This window comes from Cherax quadricarinatus, chromosome 21 (assembly GCF_038502225.1).
Source record: "Cherax quadricarinatus isolate ZL_2023a chromosome 21, ASM3850222v1, whole genome shotgun sequence".
Lineage (NCBI taxonomy): Eukaryota > Metazoa > Arthropoda > Malacostraca > Decapoda > Parastacidae > Cherax > Cherax quadricarinatus.
The window spans coordinates 40,684,510-40,709,730 of NC_091312.1; the positions used below are offsets into that span (position 1 = coordinate 40,684,510).

The 25,221-nt window shown below is 41.7% G+C and overlaps 1 protein-coding gene across 13 annotated transcripts in view; it reads left to right on the plus strand.

Moving 5' to 3' along the window:
* Positions 1 to 25,221, plus strand: part of LOC128689171 (protein AF-10) — a 236,773-nt gene that overhangs the window by 184,709 nt on the left and 26,843 nt on the right. For 3 of the 13 annotated variants that reach the window (XR_011392290.1, XR_011392295.1, XR_011392292.1), the window contains 2 exons: positions 9,921 to 9,956; positions 23,231 to 23,441. The exons of 6 other annotated variants lie outside the window; for them this stretch is intronic. Coding sequence is in view for 2 of the 7 variants with exons in the window: in XM_070087399.1 (XP_069943500.1) it covers positions 9,921 to 9,956 (36 nt within the window). In the remaining 5 variants the exon portion in view is untranslated. The remainder of the gene's footprint in view (positions 1 to 9,920; positions 9,957 to 23,230; positions 23,442 to 25,221) is intronic. 4 more of the 13 variants (XR_011392291.1, XM_070087399.1, XM_070087401.1 and 1 more) reach the window with 2 other exon arrangements.

A 25,221-nucleotide genomic window follows, 5' to 3' on the forward strand; every position in this document is an offset into this window, starting at 1 on the left:
GCAACATTAACACCCCTCCTTCAGAGTGCAGGCACTGTACTTCCCATCTCCAGGACTCAAGTCCGGCCTGCCGGTTTCCCTGAATCCCTTCATAAATGTTACTTTGCTCACACTCCAACAGCACGTCAAGTATTAAAAACCATTTGTCTCCATTCACTCCTATCAAACACGCTCACGCATGCCTGCTGGAAGTCCAAGCCCCTCGCACACAAAACCTCCTTTACCCCCTCCCTCCAACCCTTCCTAGGCCGACCCCTACCCCGCCTTCCTTCCACTACAGACTGATACACTCTTGAAGTCATTCTGTTTCGCTCCATTCTCTCTACATGTCCGAACCACCTCAACAACCCTTCCTCAGCCCTCTGGACAACAGTTTTGGTAATCCCGCACCTCCTCCTAACTTCCAAACTACGAATTCTCTGCATTATATTCACACCACACATTTCCCTCAGACATGACATCTCCACTGCCTCCAGCCTTCTCCTCGCTGCAACATTCATCACCCACGCTTCACACCCATATAAGAGCGTTGGTAAAACTATACTCTCATACATTCCCCTCTTTGCCTCCAAGGACAAAGTTCTTTGTCTCCACAGACTCCTAAGTGCACCACTCACTCTTTTTCCCTCATCAATTCTATGATTCACCTCATCTTTCATAGACCCATCCGCTGACACGTCCACTCCCAAATATCTGAATACGTTCACCTCCTCCATACTCTCTCCCTCCAATCTGATATTCAATCTTTCATCACCTAATCTTTTTGTTATCCTCATAACCTTACTCTTTCCTGTATTCACCTTTAATTTTCTTCTTTTGCACACCCTACCAAATTCATCCACCAATCTCTGCAACTTCTCTTCAGAATCTCCCAAGAGCACAGTGTCATCAGCAAAGAGCAGCTGTGACAACTCCCACTTTGTGTGTGATTCTTTATCTTTTAACTCCACGCCTCTTGCCAAGACCCTCGCATTTACTTCTCTTACAACCCCATCTATAAATATATTAAACAACCACGGTGACATCACACATCCTTGTCTAAGGCCTACTTTTACTGGGAAAAAATTCCCCTCTTTCCTACATACTCTAACTTGAGCCTCACTATCCTCGTAAAAACTCTTCACTGCTTTCAGTAACCTACCTCCTACACCATACACTTGCAACATCTGCCACATTGCCCCCCTATCCACCCTGTCATACGCCTTTTCCAAATCCATAAATGCCACAAAGACCTCTTTAGCCTTATCTAAATACTGTTCACTTATATGTTTCACTGTAAACACCTGGTCCACACACCCCCTACCTTTCCTAAAGCCTCCTTGTTCATCTGCTATCCTATTCTCCGTCTTACTCTTAATTCTTTCAATTATAACTCTACCATACACTTTACCAGGTACACTCAACAGACTTATCCCCCTATAATTTTTGCACTCTCTTTTATCCCCTTTGCCTTTATACAAAGGAACTATGCATGCTCTCTGCCAATCCCTAGGTACCTTACCCTCTTCCATACATTTATTAAATAATTGCACCAACCACTCCAAAACTATATCCCCACCTGCTTTTAACATTTCTATCTTTATCCCATCAATCCCGGCTGCCTTACCCCCTTTCATTTTACCTACTGCCTCACGAACTTCCCCCACACTCACAACTGACTCTTCCTCACTCCTACAAGATGTTATTCCTCCTTGCCCTATACACGAAATCACAGCTTCCCTATCTTCATCAACATTTAACAATTCCTCAAAATATTCCTTCCATCTTCCCAATACCTCTAACTCTCCATTTAATAACTCTCCTCTCCTATTTTTAACTGACAAATCCATTTGTTCTCTAGGCTTTCTTAACTTGTTAATCTCACTCCAAAACTTTTTCTTATTTTCAACAAAATTTGTTGATAACATCTCACCCACTCTCTCATTTGCTCTCTTTTTACATTGCTTCACCACTCTCTTAACTTCTCTCTTTTTCTCCATATACTCTTCCCTCCTTGCATCACTTCTACTTTGTAAAAACTTCTCATATGCTAACTTTTTCTCCCTTACTACTCTCTTTACATCATCATTCCACCAATCGCTCCTCTTCCCTCCTGCACCCACTTTCCTGTAACCACAAACTTCTGCTGAACACTCTAACACTACATTTTTAAACCTACCCCATACCTCTTCGACCCCATTGCCTATGCTCTCATTAGCCCATCTATCCTCCAATAGCTGTTTATATCTTACCCTAACTGCCTCCTCTTTTAGTTTATAAACCTTTACCTCTCTCTTCCCTGATGCTTCTATTACAGTTATCATACATAGGGTAAATTACCTAGGATATCCCATAAAGAGCCATTGCTATATTCTGCTTGTACATATGAGGCATAAGCATGACTGTGGCTTGTTCAGATGTGACGATTCTGCAACGTGTAATACTTCTTGTTTCATGAGCGGCTCTCTCAGAGAGAGAAACAGAGACAGACAGAGAGAGAGAGAGAGAAATAGAGAGACAGAGAGAGAGAGAGAGAGAGAAACAGAAAGATGTAGAAACAGAGATTGACAGATAGACATCTTTGTGTGTGTGTGTACTCACCTAGTTGTACTCACCTAGTTGAGGTTGCAGGGGTCGAGTCCAAGCTCCTGGCCCCGCCTCTTCACTGGTCGCTACTAGGTCACTCTCCCTGAACCATGAGCTTTATCGTACCTCTGCTTAAAGCTATGTATGGATCCTGCCTCCACTACATCGCTTCCCAAACTATTCCACTTCCTGACTACTCTGTGGCTGAAGAAATACTTCCTAACATCCCTTTGATTCATCTGTGTCTTCAGCTTCCAACTGTGTCCCCGTGTTGCTGCGTCCAGTCTCTGGAACATCCTGTCTTTGTCCACCTTGTCAATTCCTCTCAGTATTTTGTAAGTCGTTATCATGTCCCCCCTATCTCTCCTGTCCTCCAGTGTCGTCAGATTGATTTCCCTTAACCTCTCCTCATAGGACATACCTCTTAACTCTGGGACTAGTCTTGTTGCAAACCTTTGCACTTTCTCTAGTTTCTTTACATGCTTGGCTAGGTGTGGGTTCCAAACTGGTGCCGTATACTCCAATATGGGCTTAACGTACACGGTGTACAGGATCCTGAACGATTCCTTATTAAGATGTCGGAATGCTGTTCTGAGGTTTGCCAGGCGCCCCTATGCTGCGGCAGTTATTTGGTTGATGTGCGCTTCAGGAGATGTGCCTGGTGTTATACTCACCCCAAGATCTTTTTCCTTGAGTGATGTTTGTAGTCTCTGGCCCCCTAGACTGTACTCCGTCTGCGGTCTTCTTTGCCCTTCCCCAATCCTCATGACTTTGCACTTGGTGGGATTGAACTCCAGGATCCAGTTGCTGGACCAGGTCTGCAGCCTGTCCAGATCCCTTTGTATTTCTGCCTGGTCTTCGATCGAATGAACTCTTCTCATCAACTTCACGTCATCTGCAAACAGGGACACCTCGGAGTTTATTCCTTCTGTCATGTTGTTCACAAATACCAGAAACAGCACTGGTCCTAGGACTGACCCCTGTGGGACCCCGCTGGTCACAGGTGCCCACTCTGACACCTCGCCACGTACCATTACTCGCTGCTGTCTTCCTGACAAGTATTCCCTGATCCATTGCAGTGCCTTCCCTGTTATCCCTGCTTGGTCCTCCAGTTTTTGCACTAATCTCTTGTGTGGTACTTTGTCAAATGCCTTCTTGCAGTCCAAGAAAATGCAATCCACCCACCCCTCTCTCTCTTGTCTTACTGCTGTCACCATGTCATAGAACTCCAGTAGGTTTGTGACACAGGATTTCCCGTCTCTGAAACCATGTTGGCTGCTGGTGATGAGATCATTCCTTTCTAGATGTTCCACCATTCTTCTCCTGACAATCTTTTCCATGATTTTGCATGCTATACATGTCAGTGACACTGGTCTGTAGTTTAGTGCTTGATGTCTGTCTCCTTTTTTAAAGATTGGGACCACATTTGCTGTCTTCCATGCGTCAGGCAATCTCCCTGTTTCGATAGATGTATTGAATATTGTTGTTAGGGGTACACATAGCGCCTCTGCTCCCTCTCTCAGGACCCATGGAGAGATGTTATCTGGCCCCATTGCCTTTGAGGTATCTAGCTCACTCAGAAGCCTCTTCACTTCTTCCTCGGTTGTGTGTACTGTGTCCAGCACATGGTGGTGTACCCCACCTCTCCGTCTTTCTGGAGCCCCTTCTGTCTCCTCTGTGAACACTTCTTTGAATCTCTGTTGAGTTCCTCACATACTTCACGGTCATTTCTTGTTGTCGCTCCTCCTTCCTTCCTTAGCCTGATGACCTGGTCCTTGACGGTTGTTTTCTTCCTGATGTGGCTGTATAACAGCTTCGGGTCAGATTTGGCTTTTGCTGCTATGTCGTTTTCATATTGACGTTGGGCCTCCCTTCTTATCTGTGTATATTCTGTGTGTGTGTGTGTGTGTGTGTGTGTGTGTGTGTGTGTGTGTGTGTGGAACAGTGAGAACAAATAAAAAAACCATTTGCCACAGATTCACTGGGAGCTGTGTTAAGTGACTGCACCCTCATCAGTGTACAGTGACACTTGTGTTTGACACCGTGCTTACGAGTTTTGTGTACTCCAGCAGTTCAAAAATTATTGCTGGGACCTATAAATAACTGAATCTGCAGATATGGGGGCTCTGCTGTAGTCTAGAATGAACAGTGTAGACATTCCTGGCACTAAAATAGCATTTCCTCTGTTCATTAGTCATAGTAGTAGTAGTAGTGAACAGGGCAAGACCCACCATCAGTGAGGTCAAAAGCTCAGTGCCCCAAGGCACTGTCCTTGCACTTCTGCTGTTTCTCATCCTCATAGCAGACATAGATAAAAACACCCTGCACACTTTAATCTCCCTCATGTAAAATGGAAGATGGCACAACGTAATGTTATACCAGAAATATCCCCGGGAAGCACCCTGGCTCAACAGGTACATAACAGGGAAATAATGAGGTTTTGTGAAAAGTACTCTTTAAACCAAACGATAATTGATCCCACTAAAAATGAAAATACCTTGGATTTGATATTCACGAACAATGAGGAACTGATCAGAGACATAACAGTTTCCAAAACTATTTACTCTGATTATAACATCATAGAGGTTCAAACTAGTATTAACTCAGGGGTAGGAAACTGCATCGCTAAAGTTAGAGATGGGATGTTCAGTAAGTTTAATTTTAACAACCATAGAATTAACTGGGAAAAAATAAACCAAGAGCTATAAGACATACCCTGGGAATCAGACATGAGTAACCTAAATCCCCACCAGTGCCTAGAGAAGCTGAATACAGAAGCATACAAAGTATGTATGAAACATGTACAATTGAGGAAACCCAGAGGAAGATCAGATATAGAGAGAGAGCGTAGGAGATGGTACAGAAGAGGAAAACAGGTTACTGAACTGCTTTAAAACACAAATATGCTACAAAAGAGGAAAGATAGACTTAGCAGAGCAAAAAATTAGAGCAAAAACTTAGGATGTCATACCTCACAGAAGAAGTACAAAGGGAACTAAAGGCCATACAGGACATTGCAAGAAACCCAAAATATTTCTATTCCTACACAAAATCCAAGCTAAGAACTACATGTAGAATTGGACCACTACTGAGAGGAGAATCGTATACTGACGACGAACAGGAAATGAGTGAAATCCTAAAAGAACAGTACGAGTCAGTGCTCAGCAACCCACTAAATGACAGCAAGGTAGAAAATGCAGAAATATTTTTCACTCCAGAAGAAGGCCGCACAGACCAACTAACTGACATTAGTACAAATCCCATAGATTTCAAAAAAGAAATGGAAAACATGCCCACTCACTCAGCACCTGGACCAGATTCATGGAATGCTCTATTTATAAAGAAGTGCAAAGCACCAGTAGCACGTGCCCTCAGTATTCTTTGGAGAAAGAGCTTAGATCTAGGTGAAATACCGGAGGCCTTAAAGAGTGCAGACATAGCTCCTTTGCATAAGGGAGGCAGTAGAGCACTAGCTAAAAATTACAGACCAGTAGCCCTAACCTCTCACATCATAAAAATCTTTGAAAGAGTGATGAGACAGAAGGTTACAAATTTCATGGAGCAGCACAACCAACATAACCCGAACCAGCATGGTTTTAGAGCAGGACGATCGTGTGTGTCACAGCTGCTGAACCATTATGGCAGAATTGCGGAGGCACTGGAAGATGACCAAAACGCAGATGTGATTTACACAGATTTTGCAAAGGCGTTTGACAAATGCAATCATGGAGTGATGGCGCACAGAATGAAGGCCATGGGCATTATGGGGAAGGTAGGCAGACGGATTTTCGGTTTCCTAACACACACAACACAAAAAGTAGTAGTGAACAGGGCAAGATCCAGCATCAGCGAGGTCAAAAGCTCAGTGCCCCAAGGCACTGTCCTGGCACCTCTGCTGTTCCTCATCCTCATAGCAGACATAGACAAAAATACCCGGCACACTTTTGTATCATCATTTGCAGATGACACTAAAATAAACATGAAAGTCAGTATGATAGAGGACACTGAAAAAGTACAGGAAGACATAAACAGGGTTTTCCAGTGGGCAGTGGAAAACAACATGACGTTCAATGGTGATAAGTTCCAGCTGCTTAAGTATGGAAAGAATGAAGAACTCAAAAGGAGCACTATATACAAAACCCAAAGAGGGTCACCAAATAGAACGTAAGGAGCACATAAAAGATCTAGGAATAATTATGTCAGCGGACCTTTCTTTTAAAGACCATAACAAGACAAAGATCACGACAGCCAGGAAGATGACTGGGTAGGTATTGAGAACTTTCAAAACAAGGGAAACAATGCCGATGGTGACACTCTTCAAATCGCTAGTGCTCCCTCACCTAGAATATTGCTCATTGCTGATGGCCCCGTTCAGGGCAGGAGAAATATTGGAGCTGGAACAAATACAGTGATCGTTTACGGCTCACACTGAGCCAGTAAAGCACCTGAACTACTGGGAACGCCTACAAGTCTTGAACATGTACTCATTGGAGCGGAGGAGAGAGAGGTACATGATAATATATACCTGGAACGTGCTTGAGGGCTTGGTCCCATACCTGCACACTGCCATAACATACTGGAGTGAGAGATATGGAAGGAAGTGTAAAATAAACCCAGTGAGGAGCAGGGGTGCGGTGGGGACAAAAAGGGAACACTCTATCAACATCCGGGGTCCCAGACTTTTCAACGTTTTACCAGGAGATATCAGAAACACTGCTGGAACAAGTGTTGAAGCCTTCAAGAGGAAACTAGACAAGTATCTTCACCAGGTGCCAGATCAACCAGGCTGTGATGGATATGTGTGGGCAGCGGGCCTCCAGCAGCAACAGCCTGGTTGACCAGGCGAGCACCAGACGAGCCTGGCCCATGGCCGGGCTCAGAGAGTAGATATACTCTCGAAATTCTTCAAAGGTATACCAGAGGTAAGGTATGCACTTTTGTAAAGGTAAAGGTACATATATACACAAATTTTGTCACACATCCAACTGGTCGGTCTAATACAGGGGAACCTTGGTACTCGAACAGCTCCCTACTCGTACAAAGCTCAGCACTCAACCAAAAAAACACGACCTGCCATAACTTCGCTGTAAACTATTTCGCTTTTCTTCACAATTTTTTTTTTTTTTTTTTTGTGTATAAATAAGTCACCATGGGGCCTACAAAGATTAGTGTAACAGCCAACCATAAAGAAAATTGGGTGGGAAGAATTTGATACTCGACCGGATCGGCACTCAAACAGCTTTCTGGAATGAATTAAGTTTTGAGTTTTGAGGTTCCACTGTACGGATTCATGAATTCACTGACATTATTTATACAATTATTACAGTAATGTAGTAGTCTGCATAGCAGTAACTCTTATATTTTTTTGTGCGAATAAAAATTCAAAATGGAAAGCAAGCATAATATAGGAGAGTCCTGGGGATGTAACTAATGAACAGAAATTTTTTTTAGTTCCAGGAATGTCCACGTTGTTTATTCTGGATCCTATATTTAAATTGGCATTTTTTTCATTTTGTGTGAAATTAGCTGAATTTCTGAGTAGTTGAAATGGGTGAATGGGCAGTTTCTTGTACATAGTCGATAGAATAAGAAAAATACTGGTGAAATAGCTATGAGTTTGGCCGACTGGAAGAATGGAATTGGCCAAAATAGGGTTCAGATTGAGCAAAATTGCCAATGCGTAAATATCGCTGACATCTCGAGAGCATAATTCCATGAGTTTTCCATCAAATTTCGTACTTTTTAGTTTCATTACCTTTGGAAAAAGTGTGTCATTTCATAAGAAAAATAATTTTGTTTAAATTCTTCGACCCTGAGAGCAAGTATAAGATCAGGGCTCTCGACTCTGAAAGGGTTAATCACACAAAAGTAGATGATATACTCTACTTCTCAGATAATAAAATATAATTAAGAATGATTGGTCATAGTTTACAGTGTGCCAATAATTGAATTAGATCTCTTGAAACAGATTAGGGGATATAGGGGTGGGGGGCCTTACCCATCCTCAGGAAAATCAGCAAAAACATAATATTTCTGCTACTTTGAGCTTAATTTCAAACTACTTCCAGTCCTGAAACAAACCAGAATCATCTTATTTCAGTAATATGTCTTCCAGTCTATCAAATGATACCAAGAAACAGCTAGTTAAACCATAAAAGCCATCCCAGGAAACGCCTTAGTCACTCTTTTAAACCATACACACACAGTTTTGCTTTTCCCATCATGCACCACATTAGGCAGAATTTTTCTTGTACTGTGCACCCTTGTCGCACAGACCCATTCTCTCATATCTAGGCCAAAATTTTTAGCTCACAGCTCTTGAGCAAGCTGAGCTCATGACGTAGAAATACGTGAGGGACCCTGGCTTCAACGACGCAGTTCTGTGATGGCCATTGAAAGGGTTAAGTAACTGAATAGCTTCAAGGCTGAGAAATTGATTATCTCATCTTCCACTGTCTCTGTATTGAATTGGAAAAGCCACTATTTGGTGATATACCTCAAGATAAAGATACCCAGGTGTTGCATGTATGTGAATTGTTTCATTTATAAGTGGATATGTGTTATTCAGTACATTAGTAAGTGTGGATGGGTGTAACTTGGTGCGTATGTAATTGTAGATGTGTGTAACTTGGTATGTTTGTTAGTATAACTTCATGCACTTGTACCATAATGCATTTCTAAATGTAGTTGCGAGTAACTTGGATCATTTGTAATTGCAAATATGGGCTCTTTGATGCATTTGTAAATTGGGTACCTCCATTATTTTAAGTGCTCATTTTACATAACAGTATAGTTATTAAATTCAGACTAAAATACCAGGAGCAAGGGGCTAGTAAACCCTTCTCGTGTATACATTACTAAAGTTAAAAAGAGAAACTTTCTTTTTTCTTTTTGGGTCACCCTGTTTCGGTGGGATATGGCCGGTTTGTTGAGAGAATAATAATTTAGGCTACAATATGATATTCAGTATTGTGTGTATACTTCCAGTAAACACTGTATAATGAAGTGTGATTATTAAACTGCATACACAGGACTCTGATAAAAATTTGTAATTATGATTTTGAACTTTAAATTGATGCCTCACTGTTTTTGCATACCTTAGTTATGATGATTTCATACATTTCCAAAGATATCTCTAGATCTAAACATATATTTTGTCCCACTTACAGTGAACCACTATTACCAGTGTAAATGACTTATGAAGTTTTAACTCAGTTACACCACTGCCTTCCATGCTCTTCTGTTATTAACTGTCTGCCATAAGGGATTTACCTCAGGCCTGGACTGCTCTCTGAAAGCCATTCTATTGACACACTTTGAATAAATGCCCTAACTGTATCCTTTCCCCATTGCAGCTGATTACATGTCCTAGACTTCCAATCTTCACACAGGTAGGTTTAAAAACACGTTCCCTGTTATTCATATCTGCATTTGAACTTGCACTTTCTCTAACGAGGAGAAAGATGAAGAATTAACAGGTTACCCCTGTTTAGCCCCTAAGATGTTCATCGCATATCAGTACCTCATAGTGATCAGCGTCCATGACAAACTAATGCGTATAATTCATAGAGCCCTCAATTATGCTGTGAAAGGCAAATTTTGAGCTTATGTGATGGGTGTGTACCATATAAAAAAATTCTTACTCTATGCATTAGATTAGCTGTTCCCGTGATGAGAACAATAACCTCTGATCTGCTTTGTTAAAATAGCAACTTTGGGAGTGTTTTTAGGGTGGTTTTCATGGTATTATTTGCTCTCTTGGTTCCAGTAAATACAACAGAAATGGAATGAAATAGATGTCAAATTGGCAAGAAATGGTATATTTTTGCCAAACATTTTCCTAGGAGAAGTGTAAGGGCATCCATACCCCTCCCATATGTTTTATAGGTTTTTGCTAGGTCTGCTTCATTTACTGGTATGATCTAAACCATGATGATTTATGGGCCAAGAAATAAGGTAAAAACAAATGATCAATCTTTTTGTGTTGTGAGGCCTGGGGATATAGTTAATGAACAGAGAGACAGTTGCTGTGTTGTGTCTTGAATTCCTTCACTGTTTGTTTAAATTGGAATTTGTTGAAAATAGTATGAAATTTACCAAATTTCTGACTTCTTGGAACTTGTGATCAGTGGTTTTGAAAGCCAACAAGTTGAAGATTGAGACACGCAACATATGGGAGTCTTTATTTAGGAAACGTTTCACCACACAGTGGTTTCATCAGTCCTATACAAAGTAGAAATGGGTAAGGATAGGAGGAGTTTGAGGTAATCAGTCCCTCAGCCTGGAATCGATATGTTCAGTCCATCACTCTTGTAGAAAGTGCAGCATATGGCTGGAGAAGTGGCTTATATACTGCAGTCAGGTGAGTCAAAGCAGGAGGAGGCGGGATCATAGTGGGACCCTCCACTAATCTAAGTAGGTTTTCGTCCAAAGGTTGGACAAGTATTAAAGAATTCAGTACTTGTCCAACCAATTGTGGTAGGGGACCTAAATGCTAAAGTAGGAGAAACATTTAAGGAGGGTGTGGTAGGTAAGTTTGGGGTATAAAGTGTAAATGATAATGGGAGCCCTTTGATTGAACTTTTTATAGAAAGGAGTTTGGTTATAGGTAATACATATTTTAAGAAAAAGAGGATTAATAAGTTTACAAGATACATGTACCATCCGACTTACGACTAAGTTCAGTTCTGACAAACTGGTCATAAGTCGAAATGGACGTAAGTCAAACCTTACTAATGAATATCAACATCACATTTTTGGTTGGTAGACAGCAACCACCCAGGGAAGTACTACCGTCCTGCCAGATGACTGTGAAACAAAAACCTGTAACTGTTTTGCATGATGGTAGGATTGCTGGTTTTCTTTTTCTGTCTCATAAACACGCTAGATAACAGGGATATCTTGCTACTCCTACTTACACTTTGGTCACACTTCACAGACACGCACATGCATATATATATATATACATACATCTAGGTTTTTCTCCTTATTCTAAATAGCTCTTGTTCTTTTTTATTTCTTCTATTGTCCATGGGGAAGTGGAAAAGAATCTTTCCTCCGTAAGCCATGCGTGTCGTATGAGGCGACTAAAATGCCGGGAGCAATGGGCTAGTAACCCCTTCTCCTGTATACATTTACTAAAAAAGAGAAGAAGAAAAACTTTATAAAACTGGGTTGTTTAAATGTGCGTGGATGTAGTGCGGATGACAAGAAACAGATGATTGCTGATGTTATGAATGAAAAGAAGTTGGATGTCCTGGCTCTAAGCGAAACAAAGCTGAAGGGGGTAGGAGAGTTTCAGTGGGGGGAAATAAATGGGATTAAATCTGGAGTATCTGAGAGAGTTAGAGCAAAGGAAGGGGTAGCAGTAATGTTAAATGATCAGTTATGGAAGGAGAAAAGAGAATATGAATGTGTAAATTCGAGAATTATGTGGATTAAAGTAAAGGTTGGATGCGAGAAGTGGGTCATAATAAGCGTGTATGCACCTGGAGAAGAGAGGAATGCAGAGGAGAGAGAGAGATTTTGGGAGATGTTAAGTGAATGTATAGGAGCCTTTGAACCAAGTGAGAGAGTAATTGTGGTAGGGGACCTGAATGCTAAAGTAGGAGAAACTTTTAGAGAGGGTGTGGTAGGTAAGTTTGGGGTGCCAGGTGTAAATGATAATGGGAGCCCTTTGATTGAACTTTGTATAGAAAGGGGTTTAGTTATAGGTAATACATATTTTAAGAAAAAGAGGATAAATAAGTATACACGATATGATGTAGGGCGAAATGACAGTAGTTTGTTGGATTATGTATTAGTAGATAAAAGACTGTTGAGTAGACTTCAGGATGTACATGTTTATAGAGGGGCCACAGATATATCAGATCACTTTCTAGTTGTAGCTACACTGAGAGTAAAAGGTAGATGGGATACAAGGAGAATAGAAGCATCAGGGAAGAGAGAGGTGAAGGTTTATAAACTAAAAGAGGAGGCAGTTAGGGTAAGATATAAACAGCTATTGGAGGATAGATGGGCTAATGAGAGCATAGGCAATGGGGTCGAAGAGGAATGGGGTAGGTTTAAAAATGTAGTGTTAGAGTGTTCAGCAGAAGTTTGTGGTTACAGGAAAGTGGGTGCAGGAGGGAAGAGGAGCGATTGGTGGAATGATGATGTAAAGAGAGTAGTAAGGGAGAAAAAGTTAGCATATGAGAAGTTTTTACAAAGTAGAAGTGATGCAAGGAGGGAAGAGTATATGGAGAAAAAGAGAGAGGTTAAGAGAGTGGTGAAGCAATGTAAAAAGAGAGCAAATGAGAGAGTGGGTGAGCTGTTATCAACAAATTTTGTTGAAAATAAGAAAAAGTTTTGGAGTGAGATTAACAAGTTAAGGAAGCCTAGAGAACAAATGGATTTGTCAGTTAAAAATAGGAGAGGAGAGTTATTAAATGGAGAGTTAGAGGTATTGGGAAGATGGAGGGAATATTTTGAGGAATTGTTAAATGTTGATGAAGATAGGGAAGCTGTGATTTCGTGTATAGGGCAAGGAGGAATAACATCTTGTAGGAGTGAGGAAGAGCCAGTTGTGAGTGTGGGGGAAGTTCGTGAGGCAGTAGGTAAAATGAAAGGGGGTAAGGCAGCCGGGATTGATGGGATAAAGATAGAAATGTTAAAAGCAGGTGGGGATATAGTTTTGGAGTGGTTGGTGCAATTATTTAATAAATGTATGGAAGAGGGTAAGGTACCTAGGGATTGGCAGAGAGCATGCATAGTTCCTTTGTATAAAGGCAAAGGGGATAAAAGAGAGTGCAAAAATTATAGGGGGATAAGTCTGTTGAGTGTACCTGGTAAAGTGTATGGTAGAGTTATAATTGAAAGAATTAAGAGTAAGACGGAGAATAGGATAGCAGATGAACAAGGAGGCTTTAGGAAAGGTAGGGGGTGTGTGGACCAGGTGTTTACAGTGAAACATATAAGTGAACAGTATTTAGATAAGGCTAAAGAGGTCTTTGTGGCATTTATGGATTTGGAAAAGGCGTATGACAGGGTGGATAGGGGGGCAATGTGGCAGATGTTGCAAGTGTATGGTGTAGGAGGTAGGTTACTGAAAGCAGTGAAGAGTTTTTACGAGGATAGTGAGGCTCAAGTTAGAGTATGTAGAAAAGAGGGAAATTTTTTCCCAGTAAAAGTAGGCCTTAGACAAGGATGTGTGATGTCACCGTGGTTGTTTAATATATTTATAGATGGGGTTGTAAGAGAAGTAAATGCGAGGGTCTTGGCAAGAGGCGTGGAGTTAAAAGATAAAGAATCACACACAAAGTGGGAGTTGTCACAGCTGCTCTTTGCTGATGACACTGTGCTCTTGGGAGATTCTGAAGAGAAGCTGCAGAGATTGGTGGATGAATTTGGTAGGGTGTGCAAAAGAAGAAAATTAAAGGTGAATACAGGAAAGAGTAAGGTTATGAGGATAACAAAAAGATTAGGTGATGAAAGATTGAATATCAGATTGGAGGGAGAGAGTATGGAGGAGGTGAACGTATTCAGATATTTGGGAGTGGACGTGTCAGCGGATGGGTCTATGAAAGATGAGGTGAATCATAGAATTGATGAGGGAAAAAGAGTGAGTGGTGCACTTAGGAGTCTGTGGAGACAGAGAACTTTGTCCTTGGAGGCAAAGAGGGGAATGTATGAGAGTATAGTTTTACCAACGCTCTTATATGGGTGTGAAGCATGGGTGATGAATGTTGCAGCGAGGAGAAGGCTGGAGGCAGTGGAGATGTCATGTCTGAGGGCAATGTGTGGTGTGAATATAATGCAGAGAATTCGTAATTTGGAAGTTAGGAGGAGGTGCGGGATTACCAAAACTGTTGTCCAGAGGGCTGAGGAAGGGTTGTTGAGGTGGTTCGGACATGTAGAGAGAATGGAGCGAAACAGAATAACTTCAAGAGTGTATCAGTCTGTAGTGGAAGGAAGGCGGGGTAGGGGTCGGCCTAGGAAGGGTTGGAGGGAGGGGGTAAAGGAGGTTTTGTGTGCGAGGGGCTTGGACTTCCAGCAGGCATGCGTGAGCGTGTTTGATAGGAGTGAATGGAGACAAATGGTTTTTAATACTTGACGTGCTGTTGGAGTGTGAGCAAAGTAACATTTATGAAGGGATTCAGGGAAACCGGCATGCCGGACTTGAGTCCTGGAGATGGGAAGTACAGTGCCTGCACTCTGAAGGAGGGGTGTTAATGTTGCAGTTTAAAAACTGTAGTGTAAAGCACCCTTCTGGCAAGACAGTGATGGAGTGAATGATGGTGAAAGTTTTTCTTTTTCGGGCCACCCTGCCTTGGTGGGAATCGGCCAGTGTGATAATAATAAAAAAAAAAATTTTGGTATTTCATTTTTTACTTTACTTTTTATGCTGTTAGTACTGTATTTTATACTGTAAGGTTTAGGATAAACACTGTGTACAACACAGTTATTTATTTCCCAGAAATTTGGCATAGAAAACACGGTTGTAAGTCGAATGGTTTTATGTCGAGCAGGTCGTAAGTCGGATGGTAGGTGTATAATGTAGGGCATAATGACAGTAGCTTGTTGGACTACATATTGGTAGATAAAAGACTGTCAGGTAGACTTCAAGATGTACATGTTTATAGATGGGCTACAGATAGATCACTTTCTAGTTGTAGGTACAGTGAGAGTTAAAAGTAGATGGATATAGGGAAAATGGAAGCAGTAGGTAAGAGAGAGGTGAAGGTTTATAATGTAGAGGAGGCAGCAATTAGGGCAAGATATAAACAACTGTTGGAGGATAGATGGGCTAGTGAGAGTATAGGCAATGAGGTTGAAGATCTATGGTGTAGGTTTACGAATGTAATGTTAGAGTGTTCAGCATAAGTTTGTGGTTACAGGAAAGTGGGTGCGGGAGGGAAGAAGAGCGACTGGTGGTAGAGCACTAGCAAAAAATTACAGAAAAATAGCCCTAACTTCTCACATCAAAAAAATATTTGAAAGAGGGATGAGACGGTAGATTACAAATTTCATGGACCAGCACAACTAGCATAACCCGAACTAGCATTGTTTTAGAGCAGGATGTTCATGCCTGTCACAGCTGCTGAACTATTATGACAGAATTACATGAGTTACACAGATTTTGCAAAGGCATTTGACAAATGCGATCGTGGAGTGATAGCACACGAAATGAGGGCCATGGGCATTACGGGGAAGGTAGGCAGATGGATTTTCGGATTCCCAACACACAGAACACAAAAAGAAGTAGTGAACTGGGGAAGATCCAGCATCAGTGAGGTCAAAAGCTCAGTGCCCCAAGGCACTGTCCTGGCATCTCTGCTGTTTCTCATCCTCATAGCAGACATAGATAAAAATACCCAGCACACTTTTGTATCATTTGCAGATGACACTAAAATAAGCATGGAAGTCATTACAGTAGAGGACACTGAAAAACCACAGGAAAACATAAGCAGTGAAGAACAACATGACGTTCAATGGTGATAAGTTCCAGCTGCTTAGGTATGGAAAGAATGAAGAACTCAAAAGGAACACTATATACAAAATTCAAGAGGGTCACCAAACAGAACGTAAGGAACACGTAAAAGACCTGGGAATAATTATGTCAACTGACCTTTCTTTTAAAGATTGTAACAAGACAAAGATCACGACAGCCAGGAAGGTGATGGGGTTGGTACTGAGAACCTTCAAAATAAGGGAAATAATGCTGGTGGTGAATCTCTTCAAATCGCTAGTGCTCTCTCACTTAGAATATCACTTACTGGCGACAGCCCCGTTCAAAGCAAGAGAAATATCGGAGCTGGAACAAATACAAAGATTGTTCACATTGAGCCAATAAAGCACCTGAACTACTGGGAATGCCTTCAAGTCTTCAACATGTACTCATTGGAGTGGAGGAGAGAGAGAGAGACGTGATAATATGTACCTGGAAAGTACTTGAGGGCCCGGTCCCAAATCTGCACACTGCCATACCATCATACTGGAGTGAGAGAGATGAGAGGAAGTGTAAAATAAACCCAGTGAGGAGCAGGGGTGCAGGGTCCCAGACTATTCAACATCTTACCAGAAGATATCAGAAACACGGTGCGAACAAGTGTAGAAGCCTTCAAGAGGAAACTAGGTAAGTATCTTCACCAGATGCCAGATCAACCAGGCTGTGATGGATATGTGGGGCAGCGGGCCTCCAGCAGCAACAGCCTGGTTGACCAGGCAAGCACCTGACGAGCCTGGCCCATGGCCGGGCTCAGAGATTAGAGAAACTCTCGAAACTCTTCAAAGGTATATCAAAGGTGGAATGATGCAGAGAGATTAGTAGGGTAGAAAAAAGTTAACATACAAGAGGTTTTTACAAAGTAGAAGTGATGCAAGGAGGGAGGAGTATATGGAAAGAAAAAGAGAGGTTAAGAGAGTGGTGAAACAATGTAAAAAGAGAGCAAATGAGAGAGTGGGTGAGATGTTATCAACAAATTTTCTTGAAAAAAAAAAAAAAGGTAAGGAGTGAGATTAATACTGTAATTTGAGGAAGCCTAGGGAATGAATGGATTTGACAGTTAAAAGTAGGAGAGGAGAGTTATTAAATGGAGAGTTAAAGGTATCAGGAAGATGGAGGGAATATTTTGAGGAATTGTTAACTGTAGATGGAAATAGGGAAACTGATTTCGTGTATAGGGCAAGGAGGAATAACAGTCGTGTAGGAAAGAGGAAGAGCGGGTTGTGAGTGTGTGGGGGAAAGTTCATGAGGCAGTGGGTAGAATGAAAGGGGGTAAGGCAGCTGGGTTTGATGGAATAAAGATAGAAATGTTAAAAGTAGATGAGGATATAATTTTGGAGTGGTTGGTGCTTATATTTAATAAATGTATGGAAGAGGGTAAGGTACCTAGGGATTGGCAGAGAGCATGCATAGTTCCTTTGTATAAAGGCAAATGGGACAAAAGAGAGTGCAAAAATTATAGGGGAATAAGTCTATTGTATGGTTGAGTTATTATTGAAAGAATTAAGAGTAAAACAGAGTAGGATAACAAATGAACAAGAAGGCTTTAGGAAGGGTAGGGGGTGTGTAGACCAAGTGTTTACAGTGAAACATGTAGGTGAATAATATTTGTGGCATTTATAGATTTGGAAAAGGTGTATGACAGTGGATAGGGGGGTAATGCAGCAGATGTTGCAGATATATGGAATAGGAGGTAGGTTATTGAAAGCGGTGGAAAGTTGTTACGAGGATAGTGAGACTCAGGTTGGAGTATGTAGAAGAGAGGGAGATTATTTCCCAGTAAAAGGAGGCCTTAGACAAGGATGTGTGATGTCACCATGGTTGTTCAGTATATTTATAGATGGGGTTGTAGGAGAAGTGAATGCTCGGGTGTTGGCAAGAGGTGTGGGGTTAAAAGATTAAGAATCTAACACAAAGTGGGAGTTGTCACAGTGGCTCTTTACTGATGACACTGTGCTTTTGGGAGATTCTGAAGAGAAGTTGCAGAGTGGAAATATAAACACACATGCAGTATCCAGAAGTTGCAGAGGTTGGTGCATGAGTTTCGTAGGGTATGTAAAAGTAGAAAATAGAAGTGAATATAGGAAAGAATGAGGTGATGATAAAAAGAATTAGGTAACAAAAGATTGGATATCAGATTGGAAGGAGATAGTATGAAGGAGGTGAGATTATTCAGTTATTTAGGAGTGGATGTGTCAGCAGATAGGTCTGTGAAAGATGAGATGAATCATAGAATTGATGAGGGGGGAAAAGGTGAGTGGTGCTCTGAGGAGTGTGTGGAGAGACTAAGAACTTTGTCCATGGAAACCTAAAGGGGAATGTTTGGGAGTATAGTTATACCAATGCTCTAATATGGGTGCAAAGCGTGGGTGGTGAATGTTGCAACAAGGAAAAGGCTGGAAGCAGTGGAGATGTCATGTCTGAGGGCAATGTGTGGCGTGAATATAATGCAGAGAATTTGTAGTTTGGAAATTAGGAGGAGGTGTGGGATTACCAAAACTATTATCCAGAGGGCTGAGGAGGGGTTGTTGAGGTGGTTCGGACATGTAGAGAGGATGGAACAAAATAGAATGACTTCAAGAGTGTATAAATTTGTAGTGCAGGGTAGGCAGGGTAGAGGTCGGCCTTGGAAAGGTTGGAGGGAGGGGGTAAAGGAGGTTTTTGTATGCGAGGGGCTTGGACTTCCAGCAAGCATCCATGAATGCGTTACATAAGAGAGAGTAGAGACAAATGGTTTTTAGGACTTGATGTGCTGTTGGAGTGTGAGCAGGGTAATATTTATGAAGGGATTCAGGGAAACCAGCAGGCCGGACTTGAATCCTGGAGATTGGAAGTACAGTGTCTGCACTCTAAAGGAAGGGTGTTATTGTTGCATTTTATAACTGTAGTATAAGTGCACCTCTGGCAAGACAGTGATGGAGTAAATGATGGTGAAAGTTTTTCTTTTTTAGGCCACCCTGCCTTGGGAAACTGCTGACGTGTTAATAATAAAAAAAATAATGAAACCAGTGCATGGGAAAGCTGAATTCTGAAATACATAAAGTCTGTATTAAATATATTTCTCTGAGAAGCCAACAAAGAGATGAAATATAAAACAGAAAGAAGAATCTGCAGCATTTAAATAAAAAAGAAGTGAGAAGATTGCAGAACTGCTTAAAAAACAGTAAATGTACCAATAAAGGAAATAAGATGTACACCAAGAGAATACTGGTATAAAGCATCACCTAAATCATTTATACCAGCCAGAAGAAGCACATATGGAACAAAATATACACTAGAAAGTTGGGGAAGTCTCTCAGTATTCCTCCTTATTCAAAATTCCAGTATAAAACCACCACTAGTGTTGGTTCACTACCCTCAAGAGGTTCATACATAGATGACTAACAGGAAATAAGCATAATCCTGAAAGAACAGTGTCAAATATTCAGTAATATACTCACTCAACAGGAAAGTTGAGGACCCACATTCTTTCTCAATTACCCCTGCTCAACTTAGAAATCATATATCCAGTATAAACTTAATTCCCTCAGAATTAAAAAAAATAAATAAAGCATTCCCTAACACATATCATGTGGGCATGATTCCTGGAATTACCCTGGTATTTATATGAAGCACAAAATATCTCATGAGTACTTAGTACAGTGGACCCTCGACCAATGATATTAATCCGTTCCTGAGAGCTAATCGTTAGTCGAATTTATCGTTAGTCGAGTTAATTTTCCCCATAAGAAATAATGGAAATCAAATTAATCCATTCCTGACACCCCAAAGTATTGAAAAAAAAAATTTTACCACATGAAATATTAATTTTAATACACACAAACTGAAGAAGACATGTACAATTACATGACACTCACCTTTATTGAAAATCTGGTGATGATTGATGGGATGGGAGGAGGGGAGAGTGTGGATGGTGTTAGTGTTTAGAAGGGGAATCCCCTTCGATTAGGACTTGGTGTCAAGTCCTTTTCCGGGGTTACTTCCTTTCTTCTTTTAATGCCACTAGGACCAGCTTGAGAGTCACTGGACCTCTGTCGCACAACATATCTGTCCATAGAGGCCTGTACCTCCTGTTCCTTTATGACATTCATAAAGTGTTTCACAACATTGTCAGTGTAATAGTCACCAGCATGGCTTGCAATAGCTGTGTCAGGGTGATTTTCATCAAAAGAGGTTTGCACTTTAAGCCACATTGCACACATTTCCTTAATCTTTGAAGTAGACAACTTCTTCAATTTCTCTATCCCCTCCTCCGGAGCAGTTTCCTCAGGTCTGGCCTCTTGCTGTTGAAGATGATCTTGCAGCTCATCAATGGTTAGTTTTTCATTGCCCTCCTGCACCAACTCTTCCACATCCTCCCCACTAACCTCCAACTCCAAGGACTTCCCCAATGCCACGATTGATTCCACAACTGGCATAGGCTTCTCAGGGTTAGCCTCAAATCCTTCAAAATCCCTTTTGTCTACACATTCTGGCCACAGTTTCTTCCAAGCAGAGTTCAAGGTCCTCTTAGTCACTTTCTCCCAAGCCTTGCCTATAATGTTTACGCAATTGGGGATGCTAAAGTGATCTCTCCCAAACTCTCTTAGAGTCAGTTGAGTTTCTGAGGTCACTACAGAGCACCTTTCAAACATAGCTTTTGTATAGAGTTTTTTGAAGTTTGCAATGACCTGCTGGTCCATGGGCTGCAGGAGAGGAATGGTATTAGGAGGCAAAAACTTGACCTTGATGAAGCTCATGTCCCCAGAAAGTCACTCTGCCAAGTCTGAAGGATGACCAGGAGCATTGTCTAATACCAGGAGGCACTTAAGGTCCAATTTATTTTCCAGGAGGTAATTTTTCAAAGTGGGGGCAAATGCATGGTGTAACCAGTCATAGAAAAGTCCCTAGTGACCCATGCCTTACTGTTTGCCCTCCACAGCACACACAAATTAGCCTTGAGGACATTGTTTTTCCTGAACACTCTGGGAGTTTCAGAGTGATACACCAATAAAGGCGTCACTTTGCAATCACCTCTAGCATTAGCACACATCAACAGAGTAAGCCTGTCTTTCATAGGCTTATGTCCTGGGAGTGCCTTTTCCTCCTGAGTAATGTAGGTCCTGCTTGGCATTTTCTTCCAAAACAGGCCTGTTTTGTCACAATTAAACACTTGTTCAGGTTTCAATTCTTCACTGTCTATGTACTCCTTGAATTCCTGCACATATTTTTCAGTTGCTTTTTGGTCCAAACTGGCAGCCTCTCCATGCCTTATCACACTATGTATGCCACTACGATTCTTAAATCTCTCAAACCAACCTTTGCTGGCCTTAAATTCACTCGCATCACCACTAGTTGCAGGCATTTTTCTAATTAAATCATCATGCAACTTCCTAGCCTTTTCACATATGATCGCTTGAGAGAAGCTACCTCCTGCTATCTGTTTTTTGTTTATCCACACCAATAACAGTCTCTCAACATCTTCTATCACTTGTGATCTCAGTTTCGAAAACATAGTTGCACCTTTGGCAAGAACAGCTTCCTTGATTGCCGTTTTCTTAGCCACAATAGTAGCGATGGTTGATTGGGGTTTTGTGTACAACCTGGCCAGCTCGGAGACAAGCACTCCACTTTCATACTTAGCAATGATCTCTTTCTTCATATCCATAGTAATTCTCACCCTTTTTGCTGTAGGGTTGGCACTAGAAGCATTCTTGGGGCCCATGGTGACTTATTTTGCAGGTGCAATCACTAAAAATGCTGTGATAATATGAAATGTTCCAATCGTATGTTTGGATGCGACCGCGGTGGCTGGCTGGCTCGTAAACACTGGCACCCACGGGACAAGTGAGGCGTGCTCAGGCCACATGTAGACGCGTCTCGAATGGAACGAATCGCGTTGGTAGAGTTTTTTAGCGGTAGTCGAGGCAAAAATTTTGCATTAAAATGTATCGCTAGTCAGATTTAACATTATACGATGCTATCATTGGTCGAGAGTCCACTGTATTCTTTGGAGGAAATTTAGATCTGTGTGAAATCTCACAAGCCTTAAAAAGGGCAGACTTAGTTAAGGTGGCTCTTAATTCGAGGAATTGGACCTCGGATCAAATCTGAATAAACCTCCACCCCTCCCCTCTTTCCATTTGTCCTTTTTGTTTCGGGATATTTCCTCCTTGTAAATTTCAGCTCCTAAGCAGAGAGAAAAGCCATCCCATTCTGTTGAGGACCTCAGTGGTAGTGCTATTTGCTGTGAGAATTGGATTGTCTGGAGACATGTTTGATTGTCTTCTAGAGCCCCAGTACTTATCTATAGAACAGGCAGCCTCTTGTGTCCTTGGGTGACAGAAGTATTCCTGGGGATGCTGCCTGTTGATTTGATTCCAGGTGGTACAACTCCCAGTGCTTCTGGTTGTTCACCTCTATTATTGGCCAAGTGTGGTTTTGTTGATTCAGTAGGTGCCATTCTAGCATACTGGTTTACGGGCATGAAGGGTAGGGTAAGGGATGGTTTCCACACTTTATCAGGACTACTGGTTGTATTGAGGGTACCCTTGGATGCAGAGGGGAATGTAGTTTTTTGTTTCTCCACAGAGCTGCCCTCTATTCCCCTTTTTTTATATAAAAAAAACTTAATCATGGAGAGTAACATTCATGTTTTGCCTCCTTCAGGGCCCTTTACCCTTGACCCTGGTATGTCCGTGGACATTCCTTTGCACCCAATATTACTTTTGGGCAACACCTTGTTGCTTGACTATAGCACTAGCATTGTGGCTGACCCTTTTGATACCTGTGACCTTTGCTCTACTTTGACTATGCTCCCGGCTTCTCTGAAGATAGTGAGTTGATTTTCAGATTGCCCACACTTTACAGGGAATTGGCTCACATTATCTTGACCCATACTTGACGATCCTGATACTTCTCACTCCCATCCTAAGAAACATGCTCCCTGGAAGTTTCATTCCTTCTGAGTCATATTCGAAGGCAGTCTTGGGCTAAATACTTCTCTCTTCAGCCAGTGACACCTGCTTCTTACCTTACTAGCCATGGCATTAACAAAGTACTCATGAGGCATGTTGGTCAAAATGTGTCCTTCCATTCTGCACATTGCCACTGAAGAATGCTGGGAAGCTGACAATCTTTCCCTGTCCTCTCTGTTGATGACTTAAGTGTCACAACACACACACATTCTTTTCTCAATTCTAGTTGTGGTACTGTTCTCATCCCACATACCATAGTCCAGCAAGAATTTACACAGTGTGGCCCAGACATTCAGGAGCATCTTGAGCTCCAGAACCTCCCAATCACCAGAGTGGAGACCTAGTCTGCCCTGCCTGAGGTTGGAGGCATTATCCAAGCAACATTGCCATACTGATCTTCAACTGCTGGGAGCTTCCAGCCTCCATTTATATAGCAGGTCAGTGCTTTAAATTTTGGGAATTTGCTGGTACTTTGGCCACCTGGCCAAGTATGTAGATCAGCAGAATGCCCAGCCTGCAGTGCAGCTGATCATAATATTTCGTCTTATCGCAAGCCCTCTCACTTGCCTTAATTGTGGAGATGCTTATCCTGCACATACCTGCAGTTGTCCGGTTTTCTTATGAGAATGTGAAATTCATTGTCTCGAGGAAAAGGAGGGCTTTTCATGCACTATGCCAGTGATTTACCTCCGTCTCCAAGGAAGCCTTGACGGCTTTCCTACTCCAGAGTATCTCGGGGCCCCTAGTATCTCCTCTCCCACAGTTAACCAGGTGTCCAACCCTTATGAAGTCCTTACCTCTGACGTTCCTACCTCTTCGCCTCAAATTCTTACTACTACACGTACATCGTTTTCCACTTCCCATGTTTCCATATGTATGCAGCCTTTCTCATTGGGGCCCTTATCTCTTCCTTCAAAATATCAGACACACACAGCTCCCACAGTCACCAGAACTCACTTCCATCATCTTGTTCCTTTACACTTAACTTTCCCATCTGTATCTTGCCCCTTGCCTTCTATGTCTTTGACATTTGTGGAAGTCCAGCCATCCCTATGTGCTCTTCTTTAGCACTGGACTTTGATTGGTCTTTGGTACTGGATCTTCATGACTGATCATTTCCCTCTTCTCCCAACTTCTTACACCAGACCCCTTCATTGTTCTCATTGGTAGCTTGAATATGCAGATTGGGTTCTTTATTCATGTTATACCTCTTTTCCTTGTCCCCCTTATTTGTCCTCTTCAGACAGGTTATGACTTTTTTCACACCTGTTCTGGCAGCAGGTAGGCATTATCGGAAATGTGTACTATGGTGGTCTCTTGACTGTGCTTATGCTGTGCAGTTGAAATGCTGTGTGGGGGCCGCTACCATTACAACAGAATTACCAACCAGTTTCTTGCTTTTAAATAAGCAAGGGTATTTGCCCATCATGTTATACAGATACGAATTGTAATTGTTGGTGATCTCACGTATCTACTGCCAATTCTCTCACTACTATGTTCTCAGTATGGAAAAAGATATGGAAGTTGTCTGGCAAGTGCTCTTCAGACCCTGCTCTCATTCTTAGGCATTAGTGTTGCAAATCCTGTTTGAGGTTGCCACAGCAGTTGGGCATCACCTCTGTGTATCCTAAAGACTCAATCTTCTAATCATTTCTTTCTTCCTAACCTGTAAGGGAGTTGGCACCTCTGGATTTTACTTCTCACATTAAAAAAACTTATAATGTCCCCTTCATATTCCACAAACTCATGTCAACCCTTTCCTCATGCCAACTGCTGATGGCTGGGCCTGATGGCATTCATGTCCTTATTCTTCAGCACTTACACCCTACAGTGCTTGAAGTCTTACACCTTTTATTCTCATTTGGTCCCAGTGGGTTCTACCTTTTCAATGTAAGTTCACCATTGTCCTGCCTTTTCATAAACCAGGTACTTAGAGCCATGATGCCTCTCATTACAGATCCATTTCTCTTACTAGTGCACTTTGCAAGCTGTTGAATTCTTGGTCAACAAATATTGAGTATGATACATACTTGGAAACCCATAATTGTATTCTCCCTCATCAATTTGGTTTTCATTGGGGCTACTCTCGCCTGTTGAAAAGCTAGGTAACAAACCATAGTTCTGTTGTTTTTGTAGCAGCCTCATGCAGTGCATTTCATCACACAACACTGTGATACTCAATGACTACTAAGATACACATTTTTTTTAATAATAATT